Raw genomic sequence first — 15,938 nt, 5'->3', positions numbered from 1 at the left:
GTCGGAGGCCGAGCAATTGCCGTACCAGGCAGTGATGCAACCGGTCAGGATGCTCTCGATGTTGCAGCTGTAGAACCTTTTGAGGATCTCAGGACCCATGCCAAATCTTTTTAGTTTCCTGAGGGGGAATAGGCTTTGTCGTGCCCTCTTCACGACTGTCTTGGTGTGTTTGGACCATTCTAGTTTGTTGTTGATCTGGACACCAAGGAATTTGAAGCATTCAACCTGCTCCACTACAGCCCCGTCGATGAGAATGGGGACGTGCTCGGTGCTCCTTTTCCTGTAGTCCAGAATCATCTCCTTAGTCTTCGTTACGATCTGGCCTTAATGGCCATGTACTCTTTTAATCTCCACCCGGCACAGCCAGAAGAGGACTGGCCACCCCTCAGAGCCTGGTTCCTCTCTAGGTATCTTCCTAGGTTCCTACCTTTCTAGGGAGTTTTTCCTAGTCACTGTGCTTCTATATCTGCATTGCTTGCTGTTTGGGGTTTTAGGTTCGGTTTCTGTACAAGCACTTTGTGACATCTGCTGATGTAAAAAGGGCTTTATAAATATTTTTGATTGATTATTAATGATGATGATGATACCTCACCCTTGACAGTGAGCCTGGCAGAGGTCCGGACTCCCTCCGCAGAGAAGACGATGGTGCCCGTGTCCTCCAGGGTAAGGTTGGACAGGGTGAGGCCGTGGACCAGCCCGTTGCAGCTCACCCGCCAGTGGTTGCTGGGTTTGACCCGGATGCCGTCCTTCTGCCAGACGCCCTCCACGTCAGTGTGAGACAGCTCCACCTCGAAGGAGGCCGTCTCCCGCTCAAACGTGTCCGTCTCCACCAGACCCTTACGGATGGCGATCTTACGGGCTGTAGAGGTAGAGACATTGACAGATGGTTAAAGGATAACACACCTAAAGCCAGGAGATATTTTTGCCACAGCATCACTCTATAGTCTCTAGGCTACTATTGTAAGATGACATAACAACATTTCATCCATCTCTCACCCACAGGGCTGTACCCATTGTTATTTCAGTGCCTGATGGCTGGCGACACCATCATGATAGTGAAGGCCAACATTCATTGTTGCTGTTGTTGACAGCTACTATATATAAAGGCACAGTAAATTTAGTTGCAAATAGAATCCAGGACTCAAGCTGTTGTTTTATCAGCTCAGCATAACAGGACACTGCCATAGTGTTGAAGACTTTGGTTCATTACTCTAACTGATGAAATGCTATTCATATCAATAATTATAAACTGGGTGGTTTCGAGTCCTGAATGCTAATTGGCTGACAGCCGTGGTATATCAGCCCATATACCATGGGTATGACAAAACATTTATTTTTACTGCTTAGTTACGTTGGTAACCAGTTTATAATAGCAATAAGGCACCTCAGGGGTTTGTGGTAAATGACCAATATTGTTGAAGACTTTGGTCAATATAAATGACCAATATACCACAGCTAAGGGCTGTATCTGATGAAATCCTATCATTATCAATCAGTATGACATGGTGTTTGGACATTGTCTTACGCTCCACGTTGAGTTTGACCTGCGTGCGGTCGTGCAGGGTTTCACAGCGGTAGGTTCCGCGGTCAGAGAGGTTGAGGTTACAGATGGTCAGGCTGCGTTTGCGTCCACTCTGGCCCAGGGTGTGTCGGGGTCCTGGCTGGATGACCACGCCCTGCCTCATCCACTGGACCTCGCCCGTGTCCAGACTGACCTCCGTTTCCATGGTAGCGTCTCCGTACTCCTCGGCCATCACCGCCTCCATCTTCTTAGTGAAGGTCACCTGAGCTTCTGGATAACGCCGGAAGGACAAAACATGACTGTTAAAAGGATGGTTCACTAAGAATACACATTTATATGGTAATCCACTTCCTTAGGCTTTGTTTGAGTTATTTATGTATGTTGACTGAGAACACTTTCTCATTTACAGCAACAACCTTGTGAAAGTCGCCTGCTCCCATCTGACACTCAGGTCAAGCTAAACAAGTGCATCTCAAGTATTTGAAAGTATTTGCCATATATATTTGACCCAGGTCTGCTGTGGACTCACCCTGTACTTTGAGGGTGGCTTTAGACACGTTCCCCTCAGCCTCCACTGTGATCTTAGAGGAGTCCAGAATCTGACAGCTCTTGATCACCAGGGTGTGACACAGGCCGTTCTGCGTTGCCTGGAAACGGTCACCCATGACGACAAGCTCGCCGTCCATCCCCCACACCAGCTGCACGTCCTCTGGCGACACCACGCACTTGAAGGTGGCGTCCTCTCCCTCTAACACCATGGTGTTGTGGAGCTCTGTCAAGAACTCTACCACGCGGGGCACTGGGGGGAGGAGGGGAAAGGGAGAGGAAAGAAAAACGAATGAAGGGCTCGAAGGTTTGTTGATTAATTTAATTAGGGGTATTAATTCTGGGCTGGAACCAAAACCTGCACCCATTTTGAGGGCTGTACTACTTACTCTCCACTCTGAGCCTGGCGGCGGTGCGGTCGTCCTTGGACTCGCAGGCGTACTCCCCCGTGTCCTGCCTGGTCAGCCTGTGGATGGTCAGGCTGCGTTCCACGCCGTCGGCCCGGATGGTGAACCTCCGGCTGGGGACGATCTCCACGCCGTCCTTCAGCCACTGGACATCCGCCTTGGGCTTACACACCTCACAGCGTATGGTCACCATGCCGTCCGCATGGGCCACGGTGTCGTGGAGCGGCTTGGCAAACTTCACCCTCATCTCTGAGATCACAAGTGAGAGAGAGCTGTTAAGATTGGTGATACCTTCTATCGCCCTCTGAAACCCCATTCATAGTGCATTCTTTCAACACCACGGTGCTTTACAAGACTTTAGTCATTCACAGCAGCATTTTTCTGTCACCTTTTCTTATTGGGATTTGGCTTATAGCATCATATTAACCTCTGTTGGTTAAAGAAACAGAATACTACAGCTACTATATAATTGGATAAAGACAGAATGGGAACATGGACGTTAAAAACCTTTGACTAGCAGACTGAAGTGCATCTCGTCTGTGTTGGCGTCTACTGTGTACTCTCCGCTGTCCGACCGTCTCAGCGGGTTAATGGTGAGGAACCGGGTGGCGCCGTCGACCCCCGTGTGGAAGCGGTCCCCTATGACGGGCGTCCAGTCCTTAAGCCAGCGAACGGGAGCGTTCTCCTTAGACACAACCCCCATCAGCGTCACGCTCTCTGCCTCGTAACCCGTGATGATGTTCACTGCCTGTTTGTCTACGAAGGTGACAGGGGAGTCTGGGAGAGAGAGAGAGAGGGAGAGAGAGAGAGGGAGAGGGAGAGAGAGAGAGAGAGAGAGAGAGAGAGAAAGAAAAAAAGTAAGAGAGTGAGAGAGAGAGGGAGAGGGAAGAGAGAAAATAAAGAATGAGAGAAGGTGTAAAAGAAAAGGTTCACACCCTATAGTATATAGTATACATTTTAAAGTTAAAGTTTATTCCACTGTAGACATGGCCTCGTTTCGACTACAGATGTAGGACCTTAATTTGATCACTCTTTTGTTGCTGAGAATTTTCCTGCATAAAAGGCTTCTAAAGTGTGTAATTTCCACTTTAAAATGTCAGACTTGATTTACCCTAATGAAAAATGTATCAACTCCTACAAAAAAAATATTTTAATTATAATCAACGTAATAATTCACATTTCCTGTTTCTGTAGGATTATTTTCCTGCTGTAGCAAACTGGCTCAAATTAACATCCTACATCTGTAAGACTGTAAACACCCTTTTGTCCATATAGCCCAGCCAATTACCTTGGATCTTCACCATGGTGACCATCTTGTCATCGATAGCATCACACATGTACTTCCCAGAGTCTGAGGGCAGGATGTCAGAGAGGATGAGTTTCCTCAGCGTGCCGTAGCTCTCGATGTAGGTCCGGTCATCGCTAGTCAGCTGTCTGTCGTTACAGTACCACTGGACAGGGGCATTGGCCCGGGACACCTCACAGGCCAGGATCAGGTCGTCCCCGGCAACCATCTCCTGGTAGTCTGCGTCCTCAGAGTTCCCCAGGATGGTCACTGGAGGCTCTGGAGAAGGAGGAAGAGACTTAAGTTTTTTGGTTGATTTAAATCAGATGCAGTTTTCATAGGTATTATCAATATGTTTCCAGATCCACCTTGCCCTCTGAAAGGCTAGGAGGAATTATTTTCACCATAGTGCTTAGTTTTACACCTACCCGATCCTCTAAGATCTCTACAAGTACATAGGGGTAAGGGGTATGGGGTAGGGAATGAGGGGTAGAGGTATGGGGTAGGTGGTAGGGGGTAAGGGTTAGGAGATAGCAGATAGGACTTGATTTGTGATTAGGTGATTCTTTACCTTGCACAGTGACATGGAAGGTGATGTTGTCATCTCCGGCATCAAGGAAGTAATCTCCGCAATCTTCCAGCTCAGCGTTAAGGATCACCAGGGACCGGAACGCCCCTTCTTCCTCCTCACAGAACCTCTCGTTCTCGTTTAACCGGCGGCCATCTTTGTACCACTTAGCGACGGCATTGGTCCTGGAGAGTTCACACTCCAACTCGATGTCATCAGAGGGCAGGGAATTGACCTCTGTCTTGACTTCTGACCTATTCACGATCTTCACTGGGGGCTCTGGAGGGAGAATGTTCACATTTGGAGAGTCAATTCCATTTGAATTCAGTCAATTTAGGACATGAAATCCTCACTTCTTAATATATTTTTCAATTTTTGCATTAGTATTTTTATAATCTCCTGATTGAATTCAAATGGAATTGTGTGAAAACAAAGTACCATTCACCTCCAACCATCTCTTACCTGACACCTTGACCTGGAAGTCGATGAGGTCATCTGAGGCAAGACAGGTGTATTTCCCAGAGTCCCTCGGGGCGGATGTGCGGATGGTGAGGCGGCGGATGAGTCCGTTGTCAGTGATGGTGACATCACTGCTCTCCTCCACCTCTCCTCCATCCTTCATCCAGATCACCTCAGCGTTGAACCGTGACACCTCGATCTCCAGGACGATGGGGTCTCCAGAGAAACAGTCCATTACGTCAGACATTGTTTCAGAGCGGGCCAGCTTCACAGGAGGCTCTGAGAAGAGGGCATTTATATGGTTCATTTCTATTCTTTGAGCAGAATATTGCAATATGGGAAATTAGCAGACAGCAGAAAGCAATACATCAAAACAACATAATATAGATACCTAAAATCTAACTTATTTATAAGAAATCATAGTGAACAGTTATATTAATAATATTATGTATGTCCATTCATCTCACATAGTTGACATAGCTAAACCTCTTACGCTGAACAGTCAGTTCACTGACCACATACCTGTAATAGTGACCAGCCATGTGACCGAGTCATCCTCTGTGTCACACACATACTCTCCTGTGTCATCCACAGTGGTCGTGGGGATGACCAGTGTCCTGTGGGCTCCCTGGACCTCCAGGAAGGGAGAGGCACTCTCCTCCACCTCCAGTCCATCTCGGTACCACCGTACCTGGGCATCGGGCTGGGAGATCTCACAGCTGAGCTCCAGCCTCTCAGAGGTCAGGCTGGTCAGCTCCAGCTCAGACTCAGTGGGGGAGACGATTCGCACCGGAAGCTCTGAGAAAGGGAGAACAACTTGCATTAAAAGGAAGCGATCAAAATATATATATATATTTAAATAGAAGTTTGGATATGAAATAGTCTGACAAAATATTAAATTGTGTAATAGTGTAAAAAAGGTAAATTAAATAGTTGTCTTCTGATAAGAGGGATTGGTTTGGTAGGAGACCTCAAAAAATGAAACTATTCCACTACCACTCACAACAAATGAACCAGGTATGAAACCTTGGAGTATCTTACCTGTGATGGTGACCTGGAAGAACACAGAGTCTCCATCCGTGTCGCAGACGTACTCTCCGGAATCTTCTGCCGAGCCGCAGAGGACAGTCAGCCTCCTGTACGGTCCCTCGGATGTCAGCTGGACGTTCTCCGTCTCCAGGACCTGAAGGCCGTCCTTAAACCAGTGGACCTTACCGCTGGAGCGGGACAGCTCACACTGCAGCACCACCTGCTCAGAGATATGACCCTCCATAACCACGTCCTCCTTGGGCTCCACGATCATCACTGGAGGCTCTTGATTTCAACAAGGGAAAAGGAGCATATGAACAAGCATATTCTACCACCAGGATAGGAGAATTGAGGTTTGCATCATCATCAAAGTCTTGTCTTTGCTCAACACAATGGAGTCAACTTCACCGGTTACATGACATGAAAACATGTAGGCTAGTGTACAGTACATACCTTTGATGTTGACAGTGAATGAGAGGCTGTTGTCTCCTGATTGACAGCTGTAGGTTCCTGCGTCTGAGGTCTCAGCACAACGGATGATCAGTCTTCTCATGGTGCCCTCTGTTTGTATGGTGATGTTATCACTGGCCTGGACCTCAACCCCATCCTTATACCTGGAGGAAGGTCATGACGGACAGGACAATGAACCTCCAGTATTCTTGATTAGTTGAATCAGGTGTGATGGTGCTTGGCTGGAACAAAAGCCTGAACCCACACTGGCCAACACGGCTCTCGCAATTGTTGAAACTTCGTAATAAGCCTGCTTATATTTTTTACAGTCTGAACATGATCAGATCCCACTAAATGAACGATAGTCTAAGCAGAAATGACATTCGGGATAATGACATCCGGTTTGTGTTTCCTAGCGGTGTGTATGTTAGCTGTGTACCAGGTAGCGTTGGCGTCCTCTCTGGAAACCTCACAGGTGAGCACCACAGGATCCAGCTCCATGGCAGACTTCTGGAGCTCCTCCTCAGGGACCTCACTGAACTGCACAGGGGGACCTGGTGGGGGAGAGAGAGAGGGGGAGAGGGAGATGGTGAGCTACCTGAGGAGGTTGGATGGTCATGGTTAGAGTTAGCGTTTGGTTGTGGTTTGGAGGAGGAGGCTTGCTGGGTTGGAGGGGTTGGAGTGAGTAGTGGAGTGTTTTGTTACAGGGTGATCAAACTAAGCATGCTCTTCCAGAGGTTTGTTCAGATACATATCAGAAAGATCAGGACAGTGAGTGAGAGGAAAGATATTGGGGTGAAAAACAGGTCTGAGAATACTCAGAGAACATTTTCAGAACAGAAGCCACCACACTGGGTTACAGGACCAAGAGAATCCTGTCAATAGCAACAACAGAAGATGACTAGCCGGCACAGAGGAAGTACAACACAGTATTAGGATTCCCTCAGAGAAAACACAGAACAACAATCTCTGTTGTTCAACTTTGACCTCCACCTGAAACACACTGACATCATCAGCTGTCCGACACGTGTAAACGCCCGAGTGGGAGAAGTCAGGCGATTGGATAATCAGCGTCCTTGTATGCCCATCCTCCTGAAAGTCTACACCAGGCAGGTTAAAGATCTGCTCGTCATCTTTGTACCATTAGACCTGGGCATACGGATCTGATAGGTCACAGTGGAGAACGGTGGGCTCGCCAGCCTCAGCGGCTTTGGTCCTCTCCTCTTCAGGGAGGTGGGAGAACATGGCTCGCGCAGCTAGGGGTGTTATGGGTGATTGGTTAAGGTGGCAGATATGGGATGCTCAGTTAGCTTGGGTGATCGTCAGCATGAATCAGCGTGAATCAGTATGACATCATGGCTGATGGTTGAATAAATTCATGTGGAATTGTGAATTCAAAGAGATGGTCAAAATTATGAAAAACCTCCAGTATAGAAAGTTGATGTTTATATGGAAAATTGAACATTTCTGGTTGAGAGTGCATGTTAATGATCTCCATGACGACCAAACATGACATACAGCAACTCACCTTCAACCTCCACGTTGAATTTGATGATATCACCCATCGTCTCGCATGTGTACACGCCAGAGTCGGTGAACTCAGCCGATTGGATAACGATCCTCCTCATGTTGCCTTCTGATTGGATGTTGAGGCCGTCTGTCACCTGTAGCTCCACCCCATCCTTGAACCAGCCCACCCTGGCTGAGGGGTGGGACACCTCACAATACAGGACCACAGGGTCACCAGTCTCCACCCTCTTGTTACTGTCGGACTCTGACATTGGGCTGAACTTCACCACCGCAGCTGGAATGGAATCATTACCCGAAAAATATGTTCAAGCAGTATTCAGTATTCTAATATCATGCAATTGCATATCATTACAGTACCAACAAGCCTAATGTAAATGTTTAAACAGTCCTTGTTATAAGGCCTCCTCAATACAGATTGTCTAGCTTGACAACATTATCATGTTATTTCTCTTTACGCTCCACCGTTCTCCAACACCTACCTTGAACCTTGAGAACCGCTGAGTCTCTGACTCCGTTGGCGATGAAGGTGACCTCTGCCTCGTGGTCTTCCACCTTGGTGCTGTGGATGACCAGGGAGTGCTGTGTCTTGGCCTGTTGGATAGAGTAGCGTTGGCTGTCCTGTAGCTGGGTGCTGTTCAGGAACCAGGTGCCCGTCACCATCACAGACAGATCGATGGAGAACAGGGCGTCCTCCCCCTCCGTCACCTCACAGCCCTGGAGAGGGGTACTGATCTTGGGACCTGGCACTGAGAGGTGAGAGTTCAAAACTAGTGACATCCAATTAATTTCCATATAGCTGCAGGGTACACAAATACCATAGTGCATGACAGTCTTTCATCCCTGATCACATCAACATGGTTTCTCTCCAATTCAGCGCTCACCAAGATGGACGACTTTAGGGAATTCCACGTGTCCACTACGACCATACTTATTGATGCAGCAGACGCGGAAGCGGTAATCGCCCTCGCACGGTACACTGTCGCCCATGACCTCTGCGGAGGTCGCCGTGTCGGAGGTCGCACACCTCAGCCAGTCCTGCGATCCCACCTCCTGTCTCTCCAGGACATAGACGGAGCGCGTGGTGGTCTGGCTGGTGGGGGCCGGCTCCCAGGAGAGGAGCACGCTGTTGGGCCTGTCCACATCCATCTCCACCCCCACTGGACAGATGGGAGGGCTGTGTCTGGCAGCTTTGGAGAAAACCGAAACAGGGGGAAAGGTACAAAGTAGGTGAGCAACGGTTGCCATAATGCTTGTAGTCTGTCATACGTTTGTTAGTCTCTAACAGCTACATTAGGATATGTTGCACAGTATAGCTGGAGTTTTCACCATACTGCGTTCTAGTCCTTTCGGATCTACATGGGTAAATCCCCAAAAAGTTAACTGTAAACTGTGTACATGACGATTAAACTTTGATTTGATTTGGAAAGTCCCTAAGGAAGGGGCCATGGGTCACTTTGGTCAACATCCAACTTACCTTTGACTCTGAGCCGGGAAGAGGTCTTGGATCTTCCCACAACGAAGGTCACGACCCCAGTGTCCCCGTGGAAGACGTTGACGAACACCAGGATGTGGGTTTTACCAAAGGACTTGAGGATAGTCTGGTGGCTCTCGCGTAGCTTCAGGCCATCTTTGAACCAGTGGACATCCATGTTCTCCTCCTCTACCTCCACACAGAACACTGCGTTCTCCCCCTCTAACACGTCTAGTTTTCTAGGAAGTTTTTTAACAATTTTGCCTGTGGGTGAGAAAGAGAGTTGAGGGTCATGTACTGTATGGCTGTATATCCTGGAGAAAAATCATTGGGTTTATAGAAAATAATTTCAAAACTAGTTCTGATGCTCCAAGATGTCTTTCCTAGACTGTATTAAATGAGTGAATGGTACACTGCCATACTTCTTCCATACTATAAGACGTCTACCTACCTTTGACGGCCAGCTCAGCGATACTCTTCCCTCCATCAGGCATCTCACAGAGATAGACCCCATCGTCGTCCGCTCCTACATCTTGGATAGTGAGCCTGCGCCTGGTTCCTTTCTGCTCTATGCCGTATTTACCTCCTGGCTGCAGTCTCTGGTCCTCCAGATACCAGGCAGTAGGGATGCCCTCATTAGGTACCTCACACTCCAACACTGCCATGCCTCTCTCTCTCACCTCCACGTCTTGCAGTGACCGCCTGAACCGCACCGCTGGAGCTGCACACGGGTGGAAAGGGAGGTAGATTGGTTTATACACTGTCTGGAAAACATATTGCGCTATGTCTCTGTGTAGTATTTTTACAGTGCTTTAGGCACATTTTAGGTTGTTTTTACAGTGCTTTATGCACATTTTAGGTTGTTTTTACAGTGCTTTATGCACATTTTAGGTTGTTTTTACAGTGCTTTAGGCACATTTTAGGTTGTTTTTACAGTGCTTTATGCACATTTTAGGTTGTTTTTACAGTGCTTTAGGCACATTTTAGGTTGTTTTTACAGTGCTTTATGCACATTTTAGGTTGTTTTTACAGTGCTTTGGGCACATTTTAGGTTATTCCAGTCATTGGTTGAGTTTTGATCAAGGTATAACACATTTCATGAGCTACGGTATGACTTATGCTGTGATTGATTGCAGGATTTCAACAAACAGTAATTTCAACTACATTTCAAGTAAACCTTTAGGGTTATTTCTACCAATCTATCGACATTGCTGTGGACTTTGGCCATGGTCAACATGGTTAACAACACAGCAGAAAATCTGTATTCAGGACACAGACAGGACACATACCTCAGCTCATTCAGCCTCTAAATATAGGGACACACAGAGGCAGTGGGGTGGGTAGGGGAGACATGCAGGAGGTAGGGAGAGAAGGGAGAGAAGGGAAGCTAGGGGGGAGAGGGGAAGAAGGGAAGCTAGGGGAAAGAGACTGTGGGAACTAGGGACACACAGAGGCAGTGGGGTGGGCAGGAGAGACATGCAGGAGGTAGGGAGAGAAGGGAAGCTAGGGGGGAGAGTGGAAGAAGGGAAGCTAGGGGAAAGAGACTGTGGGAACTAGGGACACACAGAGGCAGTGGGGTGGGCAGGAGAGACATGCAGGAGGTAGGGAGAGAAGGGAAGCTAGGGGGGAGAGTGGAAGAAGGGAAGCTAGGGGGAAAGAGACTGTGGGCACTAGGGACACACAGAGGCAGTGGGGTGGGCAGGAGAGACATGCAGGAGGTAGGGAGAGAAGGGAAGCTAGGGGGGAGAGTGGAAGAAGGGAAGCTAGGGGAAAGAGACTGGGGGAGGTAGGGACACACAGAGGCAGTGGGGTGGGCAGGAGAGACATGCAGGAGGTAGGGAGAGAAGGGAAGCTAGGGGGGAGAGTGGAAGAAGGGAAGCTAGGGGAAAGAGACTGTGGGAACTAGGGACACACAGAGGCAGTGGGGTGGGCAGGAGAGACATGCAGGAGGTAGGGAGAGAAGGGAAGCTAGGGGGGAGAGTGGAAGAAGGGAAGCTAGGGGAAAGAGACTGGGGGATGTAGGGACACACAGAGGCAGTGGGGTGGGCAGGAGAGACATGCAGGAGGTAGGGAGAGAAGGGAAGCTAGGGGGGAGAGTGGAAGAAGGGAAGCTAGGGGAAAGAGACTGGGGGAGGTAGGGACACACAGAGGCAGTGGGGTGGGCAGGAGAGACATGCAGGAGGTAGGGAGAGAAGGGAAGCTAGGGGGGAGAGTGGAAGAAGGGAAGCTAGGGGAAAGAGACTGGGGGAGGTAGGGACACACAGAGGCAGTGGGGTGGGCAGGAGAGACATGCAGGAGGTAGGGAGAGAAGGGAAGCTAAGGGGTAAGACACTAGGGGGGTGGTAGGGGGAGGGGGAGGCTAGGGGGAGGGGGGAAGAGACTAAGGAGGAGGAAGAGGGAGGTAGGGTTAGGAAGACCCGTGTTTATCTCGACCTATCAAGACTCTATGGCAATAACTCCCTGGTAGATTAGGGATGTGGATGCCTAGACGAGACGGATACTATTTAATTGACGTAGCCAGCTGACTCAGCGTGCTGTGCTACGGCTGGATCACCCTGGGATTATCCTATAATGATGACTAAACAATTACCAATTACAAGGGTGACTCAACTGAGATCTTTTAGCAATGCATTTCCACAATCTACTGAACTCTCTATAGAGCAATTAGTTGTGACAGCTGAAGATCTAACTCTCTCTCTATGGCATTTCTATGAACTAAGAGGTACTGAATGTTCCTGACTAGCATGTTATTCCTTCAAAATGATGATCAAATTAGGTAGGTGAGAGCATGCTTTCATCGTTTTAATCAAACCTGATTGTTGATCAGCATGGCGAAGGAATTAAGTAAGGAAAGACGGTACAGATATAGGATCTTGATTTTTTTTTACTTTTATTTAACTAGGCAAGTCAGTTAAGAACAAATTCTTATTTACAATGACGGCCTAGGAACATGGGTTAACTGCCTTGTTCAGGGGCAGAACGACAGATTTTTGCCTTGTCAGCTCGGGGATTTGATCTAGCAACCTTTTGGTTACTGACCCAACGCTCTAACCACTAGGCTACCTGCAGCCCCAATTTGACCACCCTGTTGCAGGAGAACTTTCCGGCAATACAGGAAATTAAAAACTTGTAGTGTATTTCAGGTTTAAAAAGGCTTCTGAAGTTTGTAATTTCTACTTTGAAATTCAAGACTTGATTTTTCCTTATGAAAAATATATCAACCCCTACAAAAATGTCCATTAATTATAATCCACATAATAATTCACATTTCCTGTTGCTGCGGGATTATTTTCCTGCCGTAGCAAACTGGCTTAAATTAAGATCCTACATCTGTAAGAAAGAAATGAAAAGAGAAGTCCTGAAACACTGCTAAAGCCCTACCTTTGACAGTCAGGTAAACAGAGCTGAGGGTGTGTCCCAGAGCGTTGGACGCAGCACACACGTACAGCCCTGTGTCCTGATGTTTACAGTACATCACTTTGAGCGTGTAGTAACCCTCTCTGTCCTCAAACAGAAGGTGACGCCTCCCAGCCTCTAGGGGCGATCCGTCTTTCTTCCAGATGATCTCAGGCTTAGGTTTCCCTGTCACGAAGCAGCGGAACTTAGCATGTTTCCCCTCCGACACCGCAAATTTCTTCACATTGGACGAGTTCAGATTGGGCTCGTCCGGCTGTCTGGACAAACCATGTCTCCCCATCCTGTGCCTTATACTACGAGGTGATGTCTGCCCGTTGCTGCAACCATTTGACGTGGACGCCCCGCTCTCCTGCCGTTCCGGGACGAGCTCCACAAGCAGCACTGCGCCCGCCAGAGCCCCTCCTTGATTGTTATGAGCTCTGCAGGTATAGACACCCCCGTCGGGCATCCGCGTCCGGAAGATCTTCAGCTGGAACCAGCCTCCGTCCTGGCTGCTGACGTTGAAGTGGGTGCTCTCGAAGATGTCGCTCAGCTTCTTCCCGTCCTTCTCCCACACCACCTGGGGCAGAGGGTTACCCGACAGCTTACAGGAGAAGGCTGCGTCCTCGCCCCGGTCCACCCTCAGGGAGAGGGGCTTGATGAGGAAGTGAGGTCTGTCGTCTGACAGCAGGGGCTCCCCTTCATAGCGCTGCTTCTTTTTCTCCCGCTCACTCCCCTCTCCATTTTCCTTCTCTACCTCTCCGCTCTGTTGGTCTACCTCTCCCTTCCTCTGCTCTACCTCCCCATTCTGTTGCCCTCCATACTCCCTGTTCTCTTGCTGTCTATATTCCCCATTCTGGTTCTGTTGCCCCTCCAACTCGCTGCTCTGTTGCCTTCTAAACTCCCCATTCCATTGCCCCCCTAACTCTCCATTCTCCAGCCTGGTTTGCTGCACCCCATTGACCTCTGTCTGTTTCTGTGCCCCTTGCCGCTCCTGACTGTTCCCCTCCACCTTCAGTGTGGCAGGGGCGCACGTCTCACCCACGCTGTTACTGGCCTTGCAGATATACTGGCCTGCGTCCTCCAGCCTGACCCCAGTGATGTGTAGGAAGTAGGCCTGGCCCTCCTCCGACAGCCTGTAGCGTCCCTCTGACAGGATCTGTACATTCTTCTTCTCCCAGACCACCTCAGGACGAGGGTCGCCGCCAATCTTGCATTGCAGGACGGCGTCCGTGCCACACTGTGCCACCACGGGGCGCGAGTAGCCCAGTACACGGGGGGCACCACCGAATATGTCCATGTTGGCTTCCTGCGTCTGTCTCAATCCCTTCTTCTCACTCTGATGGGCAAAACAAATGGGGTCCGTAGTAGGAGTCTCTTGTAGATTGTGTCACACGGTCGTCTCTACCGCATATCAATCTGCAGAGAAGATATGAGTCATAGTACATTAATAATACAGTTACTACATAACTCTCACACAGTATCTAGTGATGTCTTTTATACGTAATTAAGCAATAAGGCCCGAGGGGGTGTGGTATATGGCTAATATACCACGGCTAAGGGCTGTTCTTTAAGCACGACGCAACGCGGAGTGCCTGGGCACAGCCCTTAGCCGTGGTATATTGGCCATATATCACAGACCCCCGAGGTGCCTTATTGCTATTATAAACTGGTTACCAACGTAATTAGAGCAGTAAAAATAAATGTTTTGTCATACCCGTGGTATAAGGTCTGATATACCACGGCTGTCAGCCAATCAGCATTCAGGGCTAGAACCACCCAGTTTATAATGCCTTATATACAGCCCATCAGCTTTGTCTTGGAAGGAGTACTACAGCCTTTCACTCTGAATGTTCTGCATCTAGTGGACAATGTATTCACTGCTTTGTGATAACAGAAGGACATTGAATACAGCCCCAAGCTGAAGGACAGTGCTTTCTCCTTAGTCTAGTGGTGTTGACCCAGTAAAACAACCCATGATAATGTCTCTGAGAGTAAAGTGGAGGTTTGAATTGACAGTAAAGTAGCGTCTCAGTCAGAACCGAACAGACCACAGCCCTCCCAGCTGCTGCTGTAGCTCAGCCAGAGGAGTATTTCAAGTAGTCTGTCCAAATAAAGACCCTGCCTGGAGGCCTTGTGTCAGATAACAGAAAATCCATACAGTAACATACAGTATGTACACCTTTACTCTCCAACATAAGAGTTACTATACACTAAAGGGAAAATATGATACCTCCTGGGAGTTTTGAGTTACTGTTGATGTGCTACCTTACCTGAGAGACTTTCACAATCTGAATGCCCACAGGGATTGGTATCAGGAAAAGGGAACTCTAGAAATGCCTAATACTTGGTGTCATTGTTGCTATACTAGTAACCCCATATCAGGTTCAGCTATAGCCTTCCAAATGTATTGTGGTGCAGTTGATGTTCTTATAGTTTTCTGTAGCAGCTGTAGGTTTCATCTCTGGCAGTCAGGGGCTATTTCCCAAAACAGAGATAACTCTCTCTCTCTCTTACACGTGAACACATGCCATTTGATACTGCAGCCAATGTGGCTAGGTGCTTCAGTATATTCCCTCCAAAAGGCTGTCACACAGTACATTATGCTGGATCATGCCATTGACCCAGTTATCTATTTGGTTACCATGGGGGAAAAGATCCTGTTGATAAAGAAGCTCTTTTATCGACTTCCAGTGTTCTCCAAGAGTTGCTGAATTTCCTCTTCACTCTCATAGGTGACGTGAAATGATACACAATCGCTTAAATAATGATACAATCGTACAAACTATGATAATCAGAATCTTACCAGTGATTCCAGAGTGACACTTCCTCTGTTCCACATTGACAATATAGCCCACAAATTAAAGCCACTCTTCAGAATCTCCTCCCAGGGTTCAAGAAGATTTGGACCCCTTTGATTGGAATGACATTTGACCCAGGTGTAAGTCTGGTTCAGCGTCCCTTAAAATGGCCGCCGTCTGCAGTCCTGCTCTCTCACTAAAACAAGAATGTCTCTCAAGATGTCCTGACTAAATAAAAGCTAAATGAGTGTCTTGATCAAGTGCAATCCTCTGTTCCAAACAGCATCAAACAGATCCACAGCTCTCAAGGCTCGTCCTGTTGCTGTATCTGTCCATCCAGCGAGGTGGCTGTGGCTTCTGGAACTGGTGGGGGTCTGGAGCTCCTGTACAGGGACCACACAATCCACTCTGACTGCCTGGTGGTTTGCGTCACCCACTCCTAAGACGCCCAATGTCAGGGAGAGAGACAGACAG

General features: G+C 48.4%; 1 protein-coding gene across 1 annotated transcript in view; it reads right to left on the bottom strand.

The window, feature by feature from the left end:
- LOC106574694 (obscurin-like protein 1) overlaps positions 1-15,938 on the bottom strand; it is a 19,544-nt gene extending 3,606 nt beyond the window's left edge. Inside the window, exons 1-19 of the mRNA XM_045697862.1 lie at positions 15,470-15,938; positions 12,649-14,082; positions 9,719-9,988; positions 9,271-9,531; positions 8,678-8,983; positions 8,276-8,542; positions 7,795-8,070; positions 6,706-6,820; positions 6,270-6,430; positions 5,829-6,101; positions 5,310-5,585; positions 4,791-5,066; positions 4,332-4,607; positions 3,764-4,039; positions 2,983-3,252; positions 2,458-2,724; positions 2,052-2,321; positions 1,526-1,792; positions 593-859 (exon numbers count right to left, since the gene is read on the bottom strand). Of these exons, the coding sequence (XP_045553818.1) occupies positions 593-859; positions 1,526-1,792; positions 2,052-2,321; positions 2,458-2,724; positions 2,983-3,252; positions 3,764-4,039; positions 4,332-4,607; positions 4,791-5,066; positions 5,310-5,585; positions 5,829-6,101; positions 6,270-6,430; positions 6,706-6,820; positions 7,795-8,070; positions 8,276-8,542; positions 8,678-8,983; positions 9,271-9,531; positions 9,719-9,988; positions 12,649-13,963 (5,689 nt within the window). The 5' untranslated portion in view covers positions 13,964-14,082; positions 15,470-15,938. The remainder of the gene's footprint in view (positions 1-592; positions 860-1,525; positions 1,793-2,051; positions 2,322-2,457; positions 2,725-2,982; positions 3,253-3,763; positions 4,040-4,331; positions 4,608-4,790; positions 5,067-5,309; positions 5,586-5,828; positions 6,102-6,269; positions 6,431-6,705; positions 6,821-7,794; positions 8,071-8,275; positions 8,543-8,677; positions 8,984-9,270; positions 9,532-9,718; positions 9,989-12,648; positions 14,083-15,469) is intronic.

Source organism: Salmo salar, chromosome ssa16 (genome assembly GCF_905237065.1).
Source record: "Salmo salar chromosome ssa16, Ssal_v3.1, whole genome shotgun sequence".
In the NCBI taxonomy this organism is placed as follows: domain Eukaryota; kingdom Metazoa; phylum Chordata; class Actinopteri; order Salmoniformes; family Salmonidae; genus Salmo; species Salmo salar.
The sequence above is the reverse complement of the archived record's forward strand: the minus strand, read 5'-3'. Positions and strand labels throughout refer to the sequence as shown.